Genomic DNA, 16,216 nt, shown 5'->3' with positions numbered 1-16,216 from the left:
AACGTAACAAAGGTGGACGAGTAAAGGTGCACAATGTGGCCAAGAATATTATTTACTCTGTGTGACACTTGATGGCATTTAGCGTGGGGGGAGAAAGAAAATCCCCACTATTGGACAGCGATTGGTAACAATTGACTTACACAAAAAAAAACTAAACACCCACACACAGATACAGTTTACACACCATGCGAGATAACAACACACTTAACAAACTCAATAAGCCAATGGCGTCAGTATTTGTTGAAACCTAAAATAAACTCAAACAAAACTCCTCCTGTACTGGTTGACTTCTTTGTGGTTGTTGTATCCAAAAAAAAGTTCCATAATATTATTGCTCAATACAACAAAACGGCTGTTCACCTCGGCGGGTGAATCTTCCCGGAAAAGTGAGCTTCTCGGTGTGAGTGGGTTTCATTTTTCGGGACCACTCCAAACACTTTGGCGGGGCCACTATCAATGCAGCAATGACTGATGATGATACGCGAATGAAAACGGCGCGATAAGATAAACGAGAAGCACCGCTCGTCGATGGGTCGAGAGTGGTGGCCCTCACTGCGGATGGGTTTAGTGTAGCTTCGGACGCTTTCCAAGACCTGCTACGTTCACTCTACGCCAGCTGACGGAAGAGATGTCATCTGCTAGAGTTCCACCACAGCAGCAGCAGCAGCAGCAGCAGGCGCCGGAGTTTTACGGTCCAGACACGCCAACGTTCGATCTGAGCTGGGACTACAACTACGACAATGCACTAGCAGCGCCACCGAACAATGTGCCACCTGTCGGTAAGTAGCCGTACTATCTTCGCTTTGCTACAGTGGTGTGTGTGTGTTTGTTTTTGTTATTGGTGGTAAATAACCCTTCGTTGATTGTGTGTCATACCTTCAAGTGCACAGTGGCGAGAATCGAATCATCACGGCACAACCACAATCGCTGCAGCGTGAACGAGACGGCGGTAAGGAAATGATGAACAAAACCGATTGGAATATTTAAGGCAAATTAAATTGCTTATTTTTGTAACTTTTCAGTAAGCTTACGAATACCTTCACCTCCACCGGTCGACGCAATTCGCTCCGTTAACAGCCCCTTTCTAACGCCGTTCTCACCGCGTACCGGGCTCGACTTTCTCTACGGATTGCCGTCGGTGTTTATCCAGCAGAGCTACGAGCTGAACGAATGTAAGCCCGTTGAAGAGCCGTTTTGAATAAACGCTCATAATCCTACCTCGGACGCGTTCCCCATTTTGCAGTACTATCGGGCGTTGCCTCGGACAATCGGTTCACGGTACGGGGACCCTCAAACGAAGCGCTCTACGGTGCATCAGAAACGTCCGACCCGAAGGATCGGTTCTGGGGCTCGCTACGACCGTTCAGCCTGTCGCTTGTGGACCGCAGCCATCAGGAGGTGCTGCTGTTCAAGAAGAATCTTGGTTGCGGTGTGTTCTGCTGCTTCTGCAAGAACCAGTTCCTGGAGGTGTGGGCCGCACCGGGCGAGCTGATCGGTTGCATCCAGCAGGACTACGGCGTACTGTCGCAGGAGATCGTGCTGCTGAACAGTGACATTAACACGATGTTCCGCATACCGATACCGTTCCTGAACGCGCTGCGCATGCCGAAGGAGACACACTTTCGCGTGCTGGACCGGGACCGGATGACGCAGAAGGGAACGATAACGCGCGCCTGGAACGTGAACACCGCCAGCTACACGAACAACATCTACTACTCCGACCCGACGATGGACGTCAAGTTTAAGTCGCTGTTCATAGCGGCCGCCTTTATGCTGGTAAGAAGTGCACCGGTGTGTGCGATGGTACTCTGCGTAGATGGCGCACCGAGTTAATCCATCCCTTGATTTATTTCAGGAATATCTTTACTTTCAATCGAATTGTTGTTAATTGCGGACGTGTATTGTGGACCCCCATCACCACTGATGAAGTGAAACACAGGAAAAGCAATTTCATACTTAATTGAGCTGAGCAGAACATATTTATAAAGTACACATTCTTTCGTATGATAAGAAAATAAACATTAAAAATGGCATGATGTTGTGAAAATATTTAATCCAAACTGTTTACCTGCCGTCTGAAACAAGACAACGTCATCACGACAATACAAACTGTCACTTCACTTCATTCGGTTCCCTTTTCTCACAAACACACCAACAAACAAATGACACAATCCGTAATCCGTTTAGCATTCTCATAGATTTATTTGACCGTTAGAATTAAAGTACAACCATAATCGCAATAAGAGGAAATAGTCAACACAGGAAAGTAAACTTAACTGGTTTCATTGCACTAGAATCGCACGCACACGAGACAGCATACCTGTTCCTCCCAGCCTACTTGATTTGCACATCCATTGGCGTTCGAATCCCTAGGCGGAGAGCGTTCCTTGCTAGGAAGTATGACTTTTCCCTTCCACTCTTGTTCCGCGTTGCTATGCGCATGGATACATACTTTACGCTTTTGGGTTTAATTGCTTACAATTGCTTACAGAACGGAACGCTAGAGGTTGTCAGGTTCAAGTCCAATTGCCGCCCCATTTATGGATAAAGGGGAAGAGACGGGGGATCATGTACATGCGTGAACGGGAGCGCAATTGCGCCAAAAACACATTACCTACTTATTATTATTGCTACAAATGGATGTACATAATGGGGTGGGTGTGTGTGTGGTGTGTTGGGCTTAAATGACACGTGCTAGTTATGCGGCGTTCGCTTATTCTTCTTCTTCTTCTTCTCATCTCTTATTATGTTGTATCGTTCTTTTGCCTGCCCGTCGGTCCCCCACTTGTGCTACGGTCGGACCTGTGAAGGCTCGTAGAATTGCTCTATTTTCGATAACTCACTTCGAGTCTGGAAGGACCTCGAAGAAATTGCGGAGAAAAAAAAACAGATAACAGTATTTCTGTACTGTGGTTTCGTGTAGATGTGATTCTTGCTTGTCTGTTGATCGCATTCGAAATGTTTACGTTTGTTTCGTTCCGACAGGTCACGTGTGTAAATGGTGAATACGACGGGGATGTGGTAGATAGTATGTATATGTATCTTTTATGTACGAGGGGCTATATATATGTATAATTGTTTCGTTTAATGCGATCCTTTCGGTTCTGGTTTCAATTCAATAGCGGGTAGTAAGGGCGTTATCTAGAGAGGCTGCCAAGAGAGGAAGAGATGCTTCCAATTTTATACAGGAATCGTTCGAATAGTGGTGCTATTGACGCGTACCTCACGCCCTTCGTGGCATTATTATTCAAGCATTTCATAGCATTACTTCTTTGCATTCCCTTCGCAAGTACGCCGCAGCTGACCAACACAACCAAGTGGCACTTCGTTTGCTATGGGACACTCTTTGGAGCTGCCACAATCGGTATGTTCTTAGTCTATGCACGCGAACTAAACATCAAACCAGGCTTAACCTAGTGTAACCCTTTCTGTCACTGCTGCTTACTGCTGCAACTTCTTGAAGGCGAACCAAGCGTATAACCTCACGATATGATGATGGCTTTGCTATAAGAATATCCAATGTAACGTGAGCCTTTGCCAAGCGCTTGGTTAACTTTGACGCAACATGCTAACTGTTTCTGCAGGGAGGGTGTTTTTTACGTGATTTGTTCCTTTAACGGTTGCTTCTACTAGTATCTTACAGTACCGGGCGCAAGCGTGGTTTTGTGCGCGTAAAGGGATGTCTCTCTCGCCAGGGTTTCTCGCTTTTCCACACAGAGCGTCGATGGGTTTTGAAGCCATGAGAGTTAATTTAACCGCTACCAGAGTATGAAGGCTGATTAGTGTTGGGTGGTGTTAGAACAGGAGTTTTCTACATTCAACGCGTATCAAGGTAAATCATAACGTTTGCTTTAGATTGTAGTGCGTATTATTAGAATCTTATTGGAAAGGCCTTTTCTTTACGTTTCTACCGCGCAGGCATGTTGTGTTGCAGAGCATGCGAGTCGCACTAAATGCCTCTAAATGGTATATGGGGGACCCTTGACCAAATGCTCCCAATGTCAGCATTACGATACGATTGTGTATGGTTTTTGTTTTGTTTTTATGTATCTCAGTAAAGAACCTACCAGTACATAGATACTGTGTCACTAGTGTGCACTAGAACAATGCATTGGAATATGTTTTTTTTTTTTTGGTATTGCAATAGGATAGCCTAGTAGTAGTAAATAATACTCTGTTTTTTTCTTAAACTTTGTCGCTTTAGCCACACAGCTGATTGCTGGTGCAATGAAACTCATCTGCGGCTTACGCTTGCTTTTTAGTTACCTTCTTCCAACGTTAAATGCGCTCCTAGAACCAATACAAAACGGTTGGTGTGTTCGTTTGCCGAACGAAACATCGAAGCATGAACAACATTCGGTTATCTAAGCGCAACGCAAACTATAGATACAGTTATATATGTATGTATATGAAAGGTAATGGTGGTGTAATGGGCGGTCTGCTTGCGACCATCTCTTCCTACCCGTGAATTGTAGATCGAGTAATTATTGTACGTTCGGCAATATAATGCTTAGAGGATTGTGTTTCCATCAGACATGAACACACACGCGCGCTAATACATGACGGCAACACTGTGATGCTGTTCCGGTGAGTTTCGTGTGGAATTTGACTAATGAGTATAGTTTTGCCCTTTTTTTCACGAACTAAGAGGCTTTAAGTAGTCTAAAATCTTACAATCGTAAGTCGGTGCGTGTGTGCATGACTTCGGGTGACTCTTCCTGTGTGTCCACCCCACTAGCGACCCCCACGACGACATCGAGCTTTGTTTTACTTCAAACCTAATTAATTCGTAATAGGATAACGCGATATAGTAGGCAATAGGGTTTACTTTATCTCTGCATGAAAACGCACAAGGAAGGAATCTACTATACACATTGCAAGAGCCTGGGCAGAATGGAAGAGTGCAGCTGTCGGGAGATTCGCGGTGGAATCGAATCTACACAATCGGGACGGGTGTAAGGTGCAGTAGAGAGAGAGAGAGAGATTAGTGAGAGTATGGGCATGATTTTGGTCGTTACCTTTCAAATAAAACAACGCAACGAATGGTCTCCATTGTGATATGTTTAACTATGTAGGGAAAAAGTCCGCTCCGGCCGGGTAGATCAGCTGGGGAAAAATGTGCGAATTATTTCAATCTTTTTACGACACTACGCTACGGCAATGAGCTTTCGTGTCGCGTTTTAACCATACCATATTGGTAGAATAGAGGGGGAAAAGATACGGTATATCATAGTTTTCTTAGTAGATTGGTCGAATTTGGTCGTCCGCTGGAAGCAAGCGGGACGGCACCACTTTAAATGCATTATTATCACAAAGGCAAACCCCCATCGTCCACGTCGCAAAGGAAGCCTAACCATCCGTCTGACGCTTATCAGACAGCAAAGTAGTGGTAGTGGTGGTAATGGTGATGCTATTTGTTTGGGATCTAAATGTATTAGCAGCTTTGATCTTGATTAGTACACTAAATATCCCGTTGGACGACGTTCTCCTAACATCGGTATACCTGACACGACAACGACAATGACAATGACAATGACTTACAGCAACAACGAAAACCCCCATTTGGACGACCGTTCCAATTCACACAAACACACTCACACATACAACGATTAAAAATGAATCTCTCACAATCGAACATGGCCCCCGTTTGCCATGAACCATTGAGTTTTGCACAAAATACCCTACGTATTATGATTGTTGCAGCAGATTGTAGTTTTGATTTGCATAGCCGCGGCTCTCCACTGACGTCCACAGAACGGTATTGAACGGTGCCGTTGTACAGTGCATCGGCATCGGTAAACAATTAACCACTTCGTGTAATTGTGTGTGTGTGTGTGTGTCCTCCCACCTTCTGCACGTTCCCTCTCCTGCTCACAATACCTCCGCGCGCACTGATACCGTCCACTCTACGCCTCCTCTCACTGGCGCCTTATGCGTTCGATTCCTTCAGATTCTGCAGCCTTGCGAGCTGATGCGGCTCCAGCTCCTCCGGTATGCTTGCCCGGCCCCCGACCACCTGCTTCGGCACCTCGGGCGAACTGCTCGACTGCCCGAACGCGTCATCAAAGTTGGCCGCAAACCCGGCCTCAAAGTTTGCCTCAAAGTTCGTCTCGAACGGTGCGCCCGGATCCCCGAACGGTGCGACCGGATCCTCAATCGGGGCCGCCGCCGCCTCCTGCTCTGGCTCCGGCTCCGGCTCCGGTACCGCGGATGGCCGTACCCGTTCCGGCTTCTTGGCCGAGGGACTCTTGCCGGCCATATTGGTGGGTTTCGGAGCGGTGGCCGGCTTTTCCGGCTTGGGCGGTGACGGCGGTTTGGCCGGCTTGGGCGGGGCGGATTTCGGTTTGGCCGCCGGTTCCTGTGCCGTCGGTGGCGTCGGTGGCTTCTCGGGCGCCTCGGGCTCGTGAGATTTCTGCTTGCCGCTTATCTCCTGCTTTTCCTGCTCCTGCTTTTCCACAATCTCCGACTCGGCGTCGTCCGCTGTCGGTGCCTCTTCCGTCGGCAGGAACTTCTTGTCCGGCTCATCGTGCATCGGGGTAGCGGCGGTGACGATGATCTGCGCAAAGTTGAGCTGGTTGCTGTCGCCGGCACTAGCAGTAGCTGCTGGTGCTGCTGCTGGTGCCGCTGCGGCCGCGACTGATGCGGTAGCCCCTTGTCGAGATTCCTCCTCCATGGTAGCGGCCTCCTCGGCCTGTGGTAAAGTAGAAATATGTATTAGTATACGCAGTTCAATGTCTAGTAGAAGAATGATATGCTCTGATAATAAACAGTTTTGATCAGAAATCTTAAAAACAAAACAATGAAGTTTACCTCCGGATCCTCACAGATAACAACTGTGCAAGGGATTGCGATTAAAAGGAATTGTAACAACATATTTTAATCATTTTATGGTTTGCCAACTCTGATTCATATTAATGGAAATTGTTAGGTTTCATGCATCTCCAAAACTACAAAGATTTTCAAAGATTCTCCAATCACTGATAATTTGTGCATATCTGAAAATCATCATGATATTCATGAATCTTTACAGATTTCCTGTACAGACAGAGATCCACGAATCGCATGAGAAACATACATCTTCTAAGATTCTTAGATATTCTGAAGTAATTCAATATCTTGAAGCCTCCAAAACATCGAGAATTTCAGTGATTTATGAATCGTCAGAGATCCTTAATGACTAATATTAGGAGATTCAGTTCGAGATTCGAATCACACATCGAAGAAGATTCATAGGAATGAATCTCAACAAAAGATGCATGAAGAACAACACTAGTTTGAATGTCCCTGAATCACTCCAAAAACTACATACCCGGTGGAGGCTGTGATGGTGGCGGGGCCGAGAACTGAGTTCCATACTGCTCGTGTTGAACGTTGTTCATCTCAAACTCAAACTTGTCGATTGCTGGTCCCTCGTTGGTCAAATCTGTTGATGAAAGGGCATTTTAGTAATCAGCTTTACATCCGCACCCAATCTGCTGCTAATACAATATATGCAAACACTACTACTACTACTAATTCTACTACTACTACTACAACTACTACTGAAGCAATAAGTAACGCGTACTTGGACTTTGACCTTCGGGAGGTGTTGCTTCATGCAGAATCATCGGCGGAGGTGGTGCCGGGGCAGCGAACGTTGGCGGTGCCGACGGTGGCGGAGATTCGTCCTCAGCATCGGTCAGCGGTTCACCGTTCTCGTCGCACTCTTCCACCACCAGCGAAGGGAAGTTACCGATCTTGCCCATCAATTCGCCTTCCCACCAACCATCGTCCACACCGTGAGGACTCTTGGTGATGAGTTTGATAATCTGAAGGGAAAAATAGAGATTGAAAGTACAGATGTGTTCAGTTGAATGTAGCGATCCTAATCCTCTTACCTGTCCCTCTTCGAAGGTCAGCTCATCCTCAGCGGTCGCATCGTAATCGTACAACGCCACACAGTACAGCTGATTGTTGACCTTGCGCGGGGCCGATATGACCGAAATCTGGTCCGGCGATTGGCCCGAGTCCTGCATCGGATCCTGATCCTCGTTGTCCACCGTGTAGTCCACGGACGAGAACGAAATCTGGCTCGACAGCTGGGCAGGCGTGTGCGTATCGACCGGTGTGTCACGCTCCACGTCGAGATAGTTGTGCGGCACGAAACCTTCCTCGCCGCGGTAGTTGCGTGCCCGCAGCCACCCATCCCCATCGCCCTCGCCGACCACCTCGAGCTGTTCGCTCTCGACTATGGTTAGCTCGTCCGGGTTTTGGGCAGTGTACGAGTACAGCGCAGTGCACTTGAACGTTTGGCCCGCCGGTTCGCGTGGCTGTGCAGCGGCTGTCGAAGATTCCTGGGACGCAACCTGACTGCTGGCCGCGGCCGTTGCTGCCTCTTCCGCGCCCCAGTCGACCTGGATCGGATCGTCCCAGCCGTGGGAAATCTGTTCAATCTTTTGCCGCTCCTGCTCTACGCCAAACTCTGCCGGAAGGAAACGTCACAACAGGGTTTGAATGGGATTGCCTTTGAAAGGGCTTATGGAATTTGGAGGTCGCTAACTTACCCTCATCATCATCGCTGTCAGCCGTAAACTCGTCCGATGCGGGCTCCGGTTGCTTCGGTGCGGGCGATGACTCCGAGACGGGCTGATCCTGCTCCGCATTGTCGCTGTCGTAGAATGAGTCCGAGCTTGGATTTTCCTACGCAATTATCAAGAAACGTGTTAAGCAAGTTACTCTTACAATACATTGGCCATTTTCCCCACTTACCCCCTGACCGGACGCGTCCGTGCGCATCGACAGTGAGCTGGCCGAGCGCGGCATCTCCTGCACGCTGAGCGTTTCCGCCTCCTGTATCCATTCGTCCACGTTGATGCCGCCGATCCGCAGGCACTCCAGCCGCGCCTCTGCCTTCGCCTTGGCAATTTCCGACTTGCGTATGTTTTCGCGGAACTCCTCAATCTTCGTCTCCAGATCCGGCCCATTCTGGTCGTTCGGATCGGTCCGGTGGCCCGCCTCGCGGAGCGCCGTACACACCGCCAGCTTGCGCGCACACTCCCGGATGACGTTGCTTTCGCGCGCCACCCGACCCGCCCAACGCTTGCCCTCGCGGCTAAGCGTGTCGGCGGCCGACTCATGGTCCGCCGTAATCTTGCGCACCTGATCGTTATCGCACGGCTCGAACTCGTACTGGATGTGCTGCTTCAGCACCGGATAGTACAGATAGCAGCACTGCAGGTTGTACTCGCGCGTCAGCTGCTGCGCCTGGTCGCGTATCTTGCCGAACGAGTTCTGCGTGGCCGAGCAGGTCAGCAGCTCGGTGCGGCCGATCAGTGCCAGATAGTCGGCCACCCGCTCGTACACGTAGTTCTCCATCGTCGCCATCGTCGTCTGCAGGTCGATAGTGAAGTACCGGTTCTGGTGCGCGTTGGCCGCCGCCAGGCTGAGAATGTAGTCGTTGCGGGCGCCCGTCGACTTCTCCTCCAGCTGCTCCTTGCGCGACGTCACGCGCGCACTGTTCTTCTGCAGCGACGTGATCGACTGGAAGAAGGAGCCCTTCTTCTTCTTCAGCTTCTCCTCGATGTCGCGCGCCTTGTCGCGCACATCGTGTGCGCTGTGCTCCTCGTCGAAGTAGATCTTCTTCGTCTTGTCCACGTCGGTGACCGAGTTTTGCAGCTCTTTCTGCACCACGGCAAGGTTTTCGATGCAGCGCTTGCTGCTGTTCAGCTTGGTGCTGCGGAGCACCTTCGCCTCGTCCGCGATCTGCTGCTGGAACACCTCGACGGCGGCAAGCCGAGCGCGGGCCAACTTTTCGTTCTCCTCCAGCACCGTTTGCCACACGCTCCACATGTTCCTGCGCCCGAAATGGGTGAGAAATTTATATTTAATTATTCCAAATTATTTTGTAATTTTTCGTTCTCGTCGAATGACGTGTGGGTTTAAGCATGATTAAGCTTCATTGTTTAAAGAGATAGGATTCATAATTCCATTGCGTTAGTGTCACAATGGGTACATGAACATTAGCAAAATAACAAGGTCTCAAGGAATTTTTAGGTGTTACACATTAATTCTAAGCTTCTTTAATATTATCCAATATCGCGTTAACCTCATCGGAAGCCTTTTCCAAGAAAATTATACCGCTCTCAGTAAAGTGAAGGTATGTCACGCTCTAATGAGATTTAAAATATTAATACTTTCCAGGAAAATGGTGTCTTCTACATCATCAAAACAAAACTCAATACACCTTGCACCACAGACCATCATAATATCCTCCTTACACCCCAAAAATGAAACCAGCACGCAAAGGTGCCAACCTTGCCAGGGTCAAGGAATCTCCCCCAAGACATGGGATAATGATATGACCGGCAACAGCAACCAACAACAAAAAAACGACCATCATGAGCTTCTCTTTAACCAGTAACGCCGACTACAGGCTGCGCCGACAGCGGCCTATTTTCCCACTCAACCGCTTCCTAAACCTTTCTAAAAATAGTCCCAAAAGCGAAAGCCCTTTTTCCACGCTACCGCAAACCACAAAGCAACCACAGCAAGGTGTTTGATGCATAATGAATGACAATGGTGGCGGCACGTCAAACTGCTCCACGATTGACAATACCCAGAAAAGATATTTATCATGTGCGTCTTTTTTTCTGCTTTTTTTTTGTTGTTGATTCTCCTTCCTTTTTACCATCCTTGGAAGGTCATCCTTGGCTTCAACTAAACACACATGTCACCAACAACACATGCCACTTTCAAGCAAAAAAGGCACCAGCAAGCCGAGCTTTCTCGTTCACCTCCCACAGTGACAATTAGCCAATGCGATATCCGTTGCATATTTTGTACCGGGCCCGGTGGTCTGATGGTCTGGACGGCACACCAAGCCACTAATCGCTCGATAATGTTGATGTTTTCTCAGCACTCCCACCCATTTCCTGCTTTTTTTTCGCCTCTCTCTCTCTCTCTCTGGTCTAGATATAACGAGCGACCTCCTACAGGCTAGGCGCACTAAAGACACAATTTGCTTTAGCTGTAGGAAAATGGGTGTATGTGTGTATTTTTATGTGTACCATCGTACTCGTACCATTTCTCATCCGCACCGTCCATCTTGATCTCCGGTATGCATGCCTGCTTTTTGTTCAGGTACGCGGACGATATCTTGAGCAGGGCCTCGCTGTATGACTTCTCGATGGCGGACCGCTTGAGCGTAAACTGCCGGATGTCCTCCAGCAGCTCGCACTCATTCTGATTCTTGAGCGCTAGCTTGGCCAGCTGCTCCGTGTGAAGGTTCTTCAGAAACTTTGTGTAATTGCCCTGGAAAAGGAAAGATGGAAAACGGTAAATAAATTCTCAGTAAAAAAAACATATTTTAGATAACCAAAACCAATGGCGAAATAAATTATAAAACAATAACTCCAACTACGCAATCGACCTTTAATGACCAAACCAAAACGGATTGCGAACTGAAACGAAAACTTAACCGAAAACGACGGTCTTACTTTTCGTGGTGGAGGCTGCATTTTGGCGATGTTTTCCTTCCCAAAACCGCACTCGTACGAAACCCGCTTGCTCTCTTTGAAAAGGTTTGCTGGCAACTTCTTCTGGCCACTATTTTTGCTACAATTTCTTCACACTTCACACACACACACACACAACTACCTCTAGACACGCTCCCGCCCGGGAAGATGGGTGACACGGTCACCAGTGCAGCTTTTGCGATTTAACGCTTCTTCGCACACTCATAGGACACGGCGGTGCCAGAACCGGAGGCGCCGTTGCTTTAGCACAGTGGGAAATTCAGCCACAGCTCACCCACCCAAGAAGCACATACGCACACACACACACACACACACTCCTAGACGGACAGGGAAATGAATGAGAAAAATGCTAAAATCACTTCACATTTTCTTTTAATTGGAAGTTTCTATTACTGCTCTATGCTGAAATGGGGAGTTTGGGGAGTGGGAAATGGGGACACATTGTGGATGCGTGGGGCATGTACTTTTGACATTCAAACCTAGCGACGATCACGGGTTCACTGCATCGAAAATCTAAGCAGGCCACCGCAGGAAACCACGTATCGGTGTGTGGCGAATGGAAAGTGATCGAACGAACTGAACGCTTGTGTGCTGTGAAGTCGAATTTCCTTACACCAAAATCACTCCACCAGCACCAGCTTCACGCACTGGGGGGTTCGTTCTAGGTCCCGTGTCAGTTTTCCAATCAATAATCGAGAACATAGAGCTGTCACGTCGCATTTCCTTGTACACGATATCCAACGTACATTCGAAATGTGGGAGGAGATTATGAGTTGAATTATCTTGGCACGTTTTTGCGATATTTATTTCCTGAAACAGGATATGACCACCCTCACACGCACACGCACACCGACACCCACACGAAATTCACGTTAAGGGAAAACTCCGTGGGCTTCTTGGGAGTTTCCCGTCGGTTATCTGTATCGCTATGCTCACGCTACTTTCACCATCACAGACAAGCGACATTTTCACTCCGCATTTTTTCCGTAGCAAAAACTCACGTAGGGTTTCGCCAGTCGGGGAAAAAAGCAGGACAATTCTACCTTTCACGCACCTGACACCCGTTGTGACTCGATTATTTTATGTAATAACACTCACGCTCCACAATCCTCTCACAAAGCAGGACCGGGACCTACACGCACTGCACGTCCTGCATTTCGTGAACGCGAGCGCGGACAACTTCAACCTCACCGAAACGCACCCAAATAGCGCCTGCCGTCGGTCGGTGTGAAAATTTCACTGATCCCTTCTTTTTTTTTATTCTCACCAGCTCCACCAGCTCCAGTTTACTTTCAAATCCTAGCAAGCCCCGACACGACACGGAGAGTACAGTGTATTGATTCTTCTAACTCGCACAAACCCACACACACACACACACACATGTGTGTGCTCCACCGTAAACGCACACTTACACACACACCTTATACAAACACACACACACACACGAACGCGCGCGCGCTGGGATGAAAACGCTCTGCTCGTTGTGAATGAACGGTGCGAATTTTCCTCCGTCTGACAGTCGAATCAGACATCGGGGCCCACTAATTTTCCCACTTTGCGCGCACTTCTCGCAGCACGCTTTCCTGCCGCCCGTACGCCCTCCAAACCCACAGCAAACGGAATGCACGGTAGGAACGATTGCGTCACTACTGTCACTGCTGTCCTGTCGTCCTTTCAGTGTACACACGCTCTCGCTCGTACGCACGCAACGCACGCAAGCTTCCCGATACTCTCTCTCTCGCTCGCTCGGTCTTTCCTCTTGCGTACCGCGCATGACGGCAGAGCGTTGTGGAACCGTTTTTCCTCACCTGCTAGCTCCAATATCTCCAGATATCTTCAGTGCCACTATTGGAGAGCTTCACATGCATGCTCTCTCTCTCTCTCTCTCGGCGCTCTCTGGTAGTATTTACCAGTGCGCGTTATCACACGCAAAGAATGACAGACGAACATATGTACATCGAAGGGTTGAAAAGCTTCATCTACCTGTCAGTGCATTCAAATTGCGGTGTTTACTACAACTCAAGAGCTTTCGTAAAGCTTGCAGATTTCAAAATCAAATTCAGATCAGAATTCAGATCATCAAATCAAATCAAAATCAAAAATCAAATTACCAATCCACACTGAAAAAAAACATGTATTGCAAGCACTCCAACGCCCTCTTACCTGCCGCTGGTAGTATCGGTTCATCAGCTTCCGGCGCCTTCCTGCCCGTTCCGGTGGGGCTGGTAAATTGGGCAGCGAGCCCGACATGTGCAGCGCCTTTCCCATTCCTCCCCTGCCGCTACACTTCCGTGTTCGTTGCTTTTGTTCGCCTGTCGCGCACCGTCTTAACAAAAAAAAAAGATGCTTTGCGTATCGAAGATGTTTGCAAACTGCGCCTCGATCCGTGACGTGCTGCGAGCAGCATGCTGTCCCAACACCTTTATCGGGCGCCAAACCACCCCGATAAGGAAAGCCGGTTATCGTCGCTTTCGTGGTCAGTGGTGTGGTGCAGATAAGGTACACAAAACAATTACCTCGTGTTCGGTAACTATCGATGATTTGTCGGATGCAGAAACCAGCAAACGCCAAATCAATGAGAATGTCCTTCTTCGCTTGTCTCTTATCGCGACAGTGCTAGTTAGGGGCTGTAACAAGTACCTTCCACTTGTAGATACTACGCTTCTGATAGTGGTATTGTGCATGGTAGCATTTTTTTGGATCAGCGCCCTCTTTTAGAGAGTAGCCATACTTCCAGCAGTTATCTTCTTAGTACCGTTCTCATTCATATTGCGAAAAGCTTCGAATTCTAGACCTTCTTCGTGTTTTTGTTTGATCTGTTTCATATCCCAACTACGCAATTAACTTTAAACGATTGCCATGATATACAAAGATCCATTTTAAATAGTAACTATCATCTTGTAGCTCTTGACGCATTACCAACAGTTTTTTTCTATAATCTTCCTAAATAATTCCTCATGGTTATTACGCGTGCGGGGGTGCGCAGATAGAAATTGGACCGCAGTGTTCGGGAGGGAGCGAATAGGTTGAGTCGACCTAAGAGGGCGGGGGAGTCGATCTAGCGGTTGACAAGCCGGAAGATAAAAACGCACTGCGCATTTCGACGCCGTTTGCTAAGCGTTTCGAGTCCGAGAAGCAGACAACACCGTTGATGGTAGGAAGGCCTAGTATGGTGAGATTGCCAAGGAAGGAGCCGCATCGCGTACCTAGTGATTTTCCTTTGCACGGCTTCAAGCCGATTTATATCACCAACAGCAAGCGGGCACCAAACCGGAGAGCAGTACAAGATCGTAGCACGGAACAGTAGATCGATTTGATGCACGCGGGATCGATGATTTTCACTGCAGGTGCGCATTATAAGATTAAGCAGTTGGTTTCCCTTCGCAATAACGCTGTCGATATGAGGACGAAATGAAAGTTTGTCATCTAGTAACACTCCCAGGTCGCGAATATATGACGTTCGAACAAGATGCGAGTCTCTCATCGAGTAATTAAATAAGATTGCGCTTCGGGCTCGGCTGAATGCAATGCACTGGCCCTGAATGAAATGCTCGGAAATGCATTGTTGAGGAAGTTATTTATAATGGTCCGGAGGAAGTGTGGCTCAAACACGCCTAGATCGCTTACATCCTCCGTTCGGACGGTCCAAGTCTCTTGTCGATAGAGGATCACCGGGCGAATCAATGTGCGATCTCTAAATTTTCTGAATCTCAGCAGATGGTGAAAGCCAAAGTATGCACGAATTCTCTGTACAATGCGTCTCGGGATTTCGCTGCTAATGTCTCAAGATAGCAGAACTCCTTTACCACCTCGATATTGTCGCCGTCAACTAATACACTGCTTCCCAGATGGTCTGAGTCTCCGGCAAGCAGGTACTTCGTTTTTGTCGCATTGATTCTCAATCTAATTCTTGCTGCTTCGCGTTTAAATTGGGTCTTTGCTGTCGTCTTGCCGATGATGTCGACGTCGGTCGTGAAGTCAAGAAATTGAAGAGACCCACAAGTCTTACATATAATTGTATTTTGATCTCACTTTGGAATACAGTCTGTTCCCGACATATACCGTTTATACGTTCCCCATGAATGCGCGTAACGCGAATATCCGTATAAATCGAATACCACTTTTCTTTGCGAAAATACTAGTTGAAAAATGGGTATATTTTATTATACTTAGTATCAAAACAGCCCCTTGGAAAATGTTGCTCATTTATTAAATTAAAAGGCTTTGCTCGATAACAGTGGATTATGAAGAAGTTTATTTGATTTTATATGATTTGTTTTTTGCTTAACATTCTATACAAAAGATCCAGAAATTTTAAAATTGATTCTTCTACTTAGCGTCCTAACGCGGACACATGCCGTCCTATATACAGAGGCTTTCGAGATTTAATTCATTACAACGCAGCCGGATAAGTCAGTACTTGCAACGGGCGGGCAGCCTATATGAGGTTTGAACCCATGACGGGCATATTATTGAGTCGTACGCGTTGACGACTGTACCACGGGCAGTCCTTTTTTTCAACATCTTCTTTCCTAGATAATCGTACTGCGACAATAAATCGAAATAAAATGATAATGACTGATACATTTACCACGAGGTTATGTTCATAAATAATCATTGATTGAGATACTATTAATTTAATAAGTACTTCACGTCAGCCCTCACCATCATACGATCAATATCTCAGCACTAGCTCCCGATCG

The 16,216-nt window shown here is 47.7% G+C and overlaps 2 protein-coding genes across 14 annotated transcripts; one reads left to right on the top strand and one right to left on the bottom strand.

Annotated features, from left to right (window-relative positions):
* The first annotated feature begins 504 nt into the window (after positions 1–504).
* LOC121594624 (phospholipid scramblase 3-like) lies at positions 505–2,031 on the top strand. Its single transcript, XM_041918107.1, has 5 exons — positions 505–779; positions 884–949; positions 1,023–1,172; positions 1,244–1,776; positions 1,856–2,031. Exons 1-5 carry the CDS (start codon positions 629–631, stop codon positions 1,886–1,888), a joined length of 933 nt encoding a protein of 310 aa, XP_041774041.1. The 5' UTR covers positions 505–628; the 3' UTR covers positions 1,889–2,031.
* Positions 2,032–2,178: 147 nt separating this feature from the next.
* Positions 2,179–13,796, bottom strand: LOC121594618 (protein nervous wreck). 13 transcript variants are annotated; one of them, XM_041918096.1, is made up of 10 exons: positions 12,926–13,118; positions 11,475–11,830; positions 11,060–11,289; positions 8,749–9,832; positions 8,544–8,679; positions 7,878–8,461; positions 7,565–7,808; positions 7,310–7,423; positions 6,811–6,833; positions 2,179–6,691 (listed from the first exon to the last, which is right to left on the bottom strand). In XM_041918096.1, the coding sequence occupies exons 2-10, from the start codon at positions 11,493–11,495 to the stop codon at positions 5,930–5,932; spliced, it is 3,198 nt and encodes a 1,065-aa protein (XP_041774030.1). In that variant the 5' UTR covers positions 11,496–11,830; positions 12,926–13,118; the 3' UTR covers positions 2,179–5,929. The 13 variants fall into 13 exon arrangements, with proteins under 13 accessions (XP_041774030.1, XP_041774029.1, XP_041774028.1 ...); XM_041918095.1 differs by having other exon boundaries at positions 12,934–13,118; XM_041918094.1 differs by lacking the exon at positions 12,926–13,118 and adding an exon at positions 12,715–12,902.
* Between the last annotated feature and the right edge of the window lie 2,420 nt (positions 13,797–16,216).

The sequence above is a fragment of the Anopheles merus genome, chromosome 2L (genome assembly GCF_017562075.2).
Source record: "Anopheles merus strain MAF chromosome 2L, AmerM5.1, whole genome shotgun sequence".
In the NCBI taxonomy this organism is placed as follows: Eukaryota; Metazoa; Arthropoda; class Insecta; order Diptera; family Culicidae; genus Anopheles; species Anopheles merus.
The sequence above is the reverse complement of the archived record's forward strand: the minus strand, read 5'-3'. Positions and strand labels throughout refer to the sequence as shown.

Coding starts and splice junctions, on each gene's coding strand:
- LOC121594624 (XM_041918107.1), top strand. CDS start 629: ATGTCATCTGCTAGAGTTCCACCACAGCAGCAGCAGCAGCAGCAGCAG. Junction 950..1,022: donor GCAGCGTGAACGAGACGGCG/GTAAGGAAATGA, acceptor GTAACTTTTCAG/TAAGCTTACGAATACCTTCA. Junction 1,777..1,855: donor TAGCGGCCGCCTTTATGCTG/GTAAGAAGTGCA, acceptor GATTTATTTCAG/GAATATCTTTACTTTCAATC.
- LOC121594618 (XM_041918086.1), bottom strand. CDS start 13,781: ATGGGAAAGGCGCTGCACATGTCGGGCTCGCTGCCCAATTTACCAGCC. Junction 9,833..11,059: donor GACGGTGCGGATGAGAAATG/GTACGAGTACGA, acceptor TTTCGGGCGCAG/GAACATGTGGAGCGTGTGGC. Junction 8,462..8,543: donor TGACAGCGATGATGATGAGG/GTAAGTTAGCGA, acceptor TCCTTCCGGCAG/AGTTTGGCGTAGAGCAGGAG.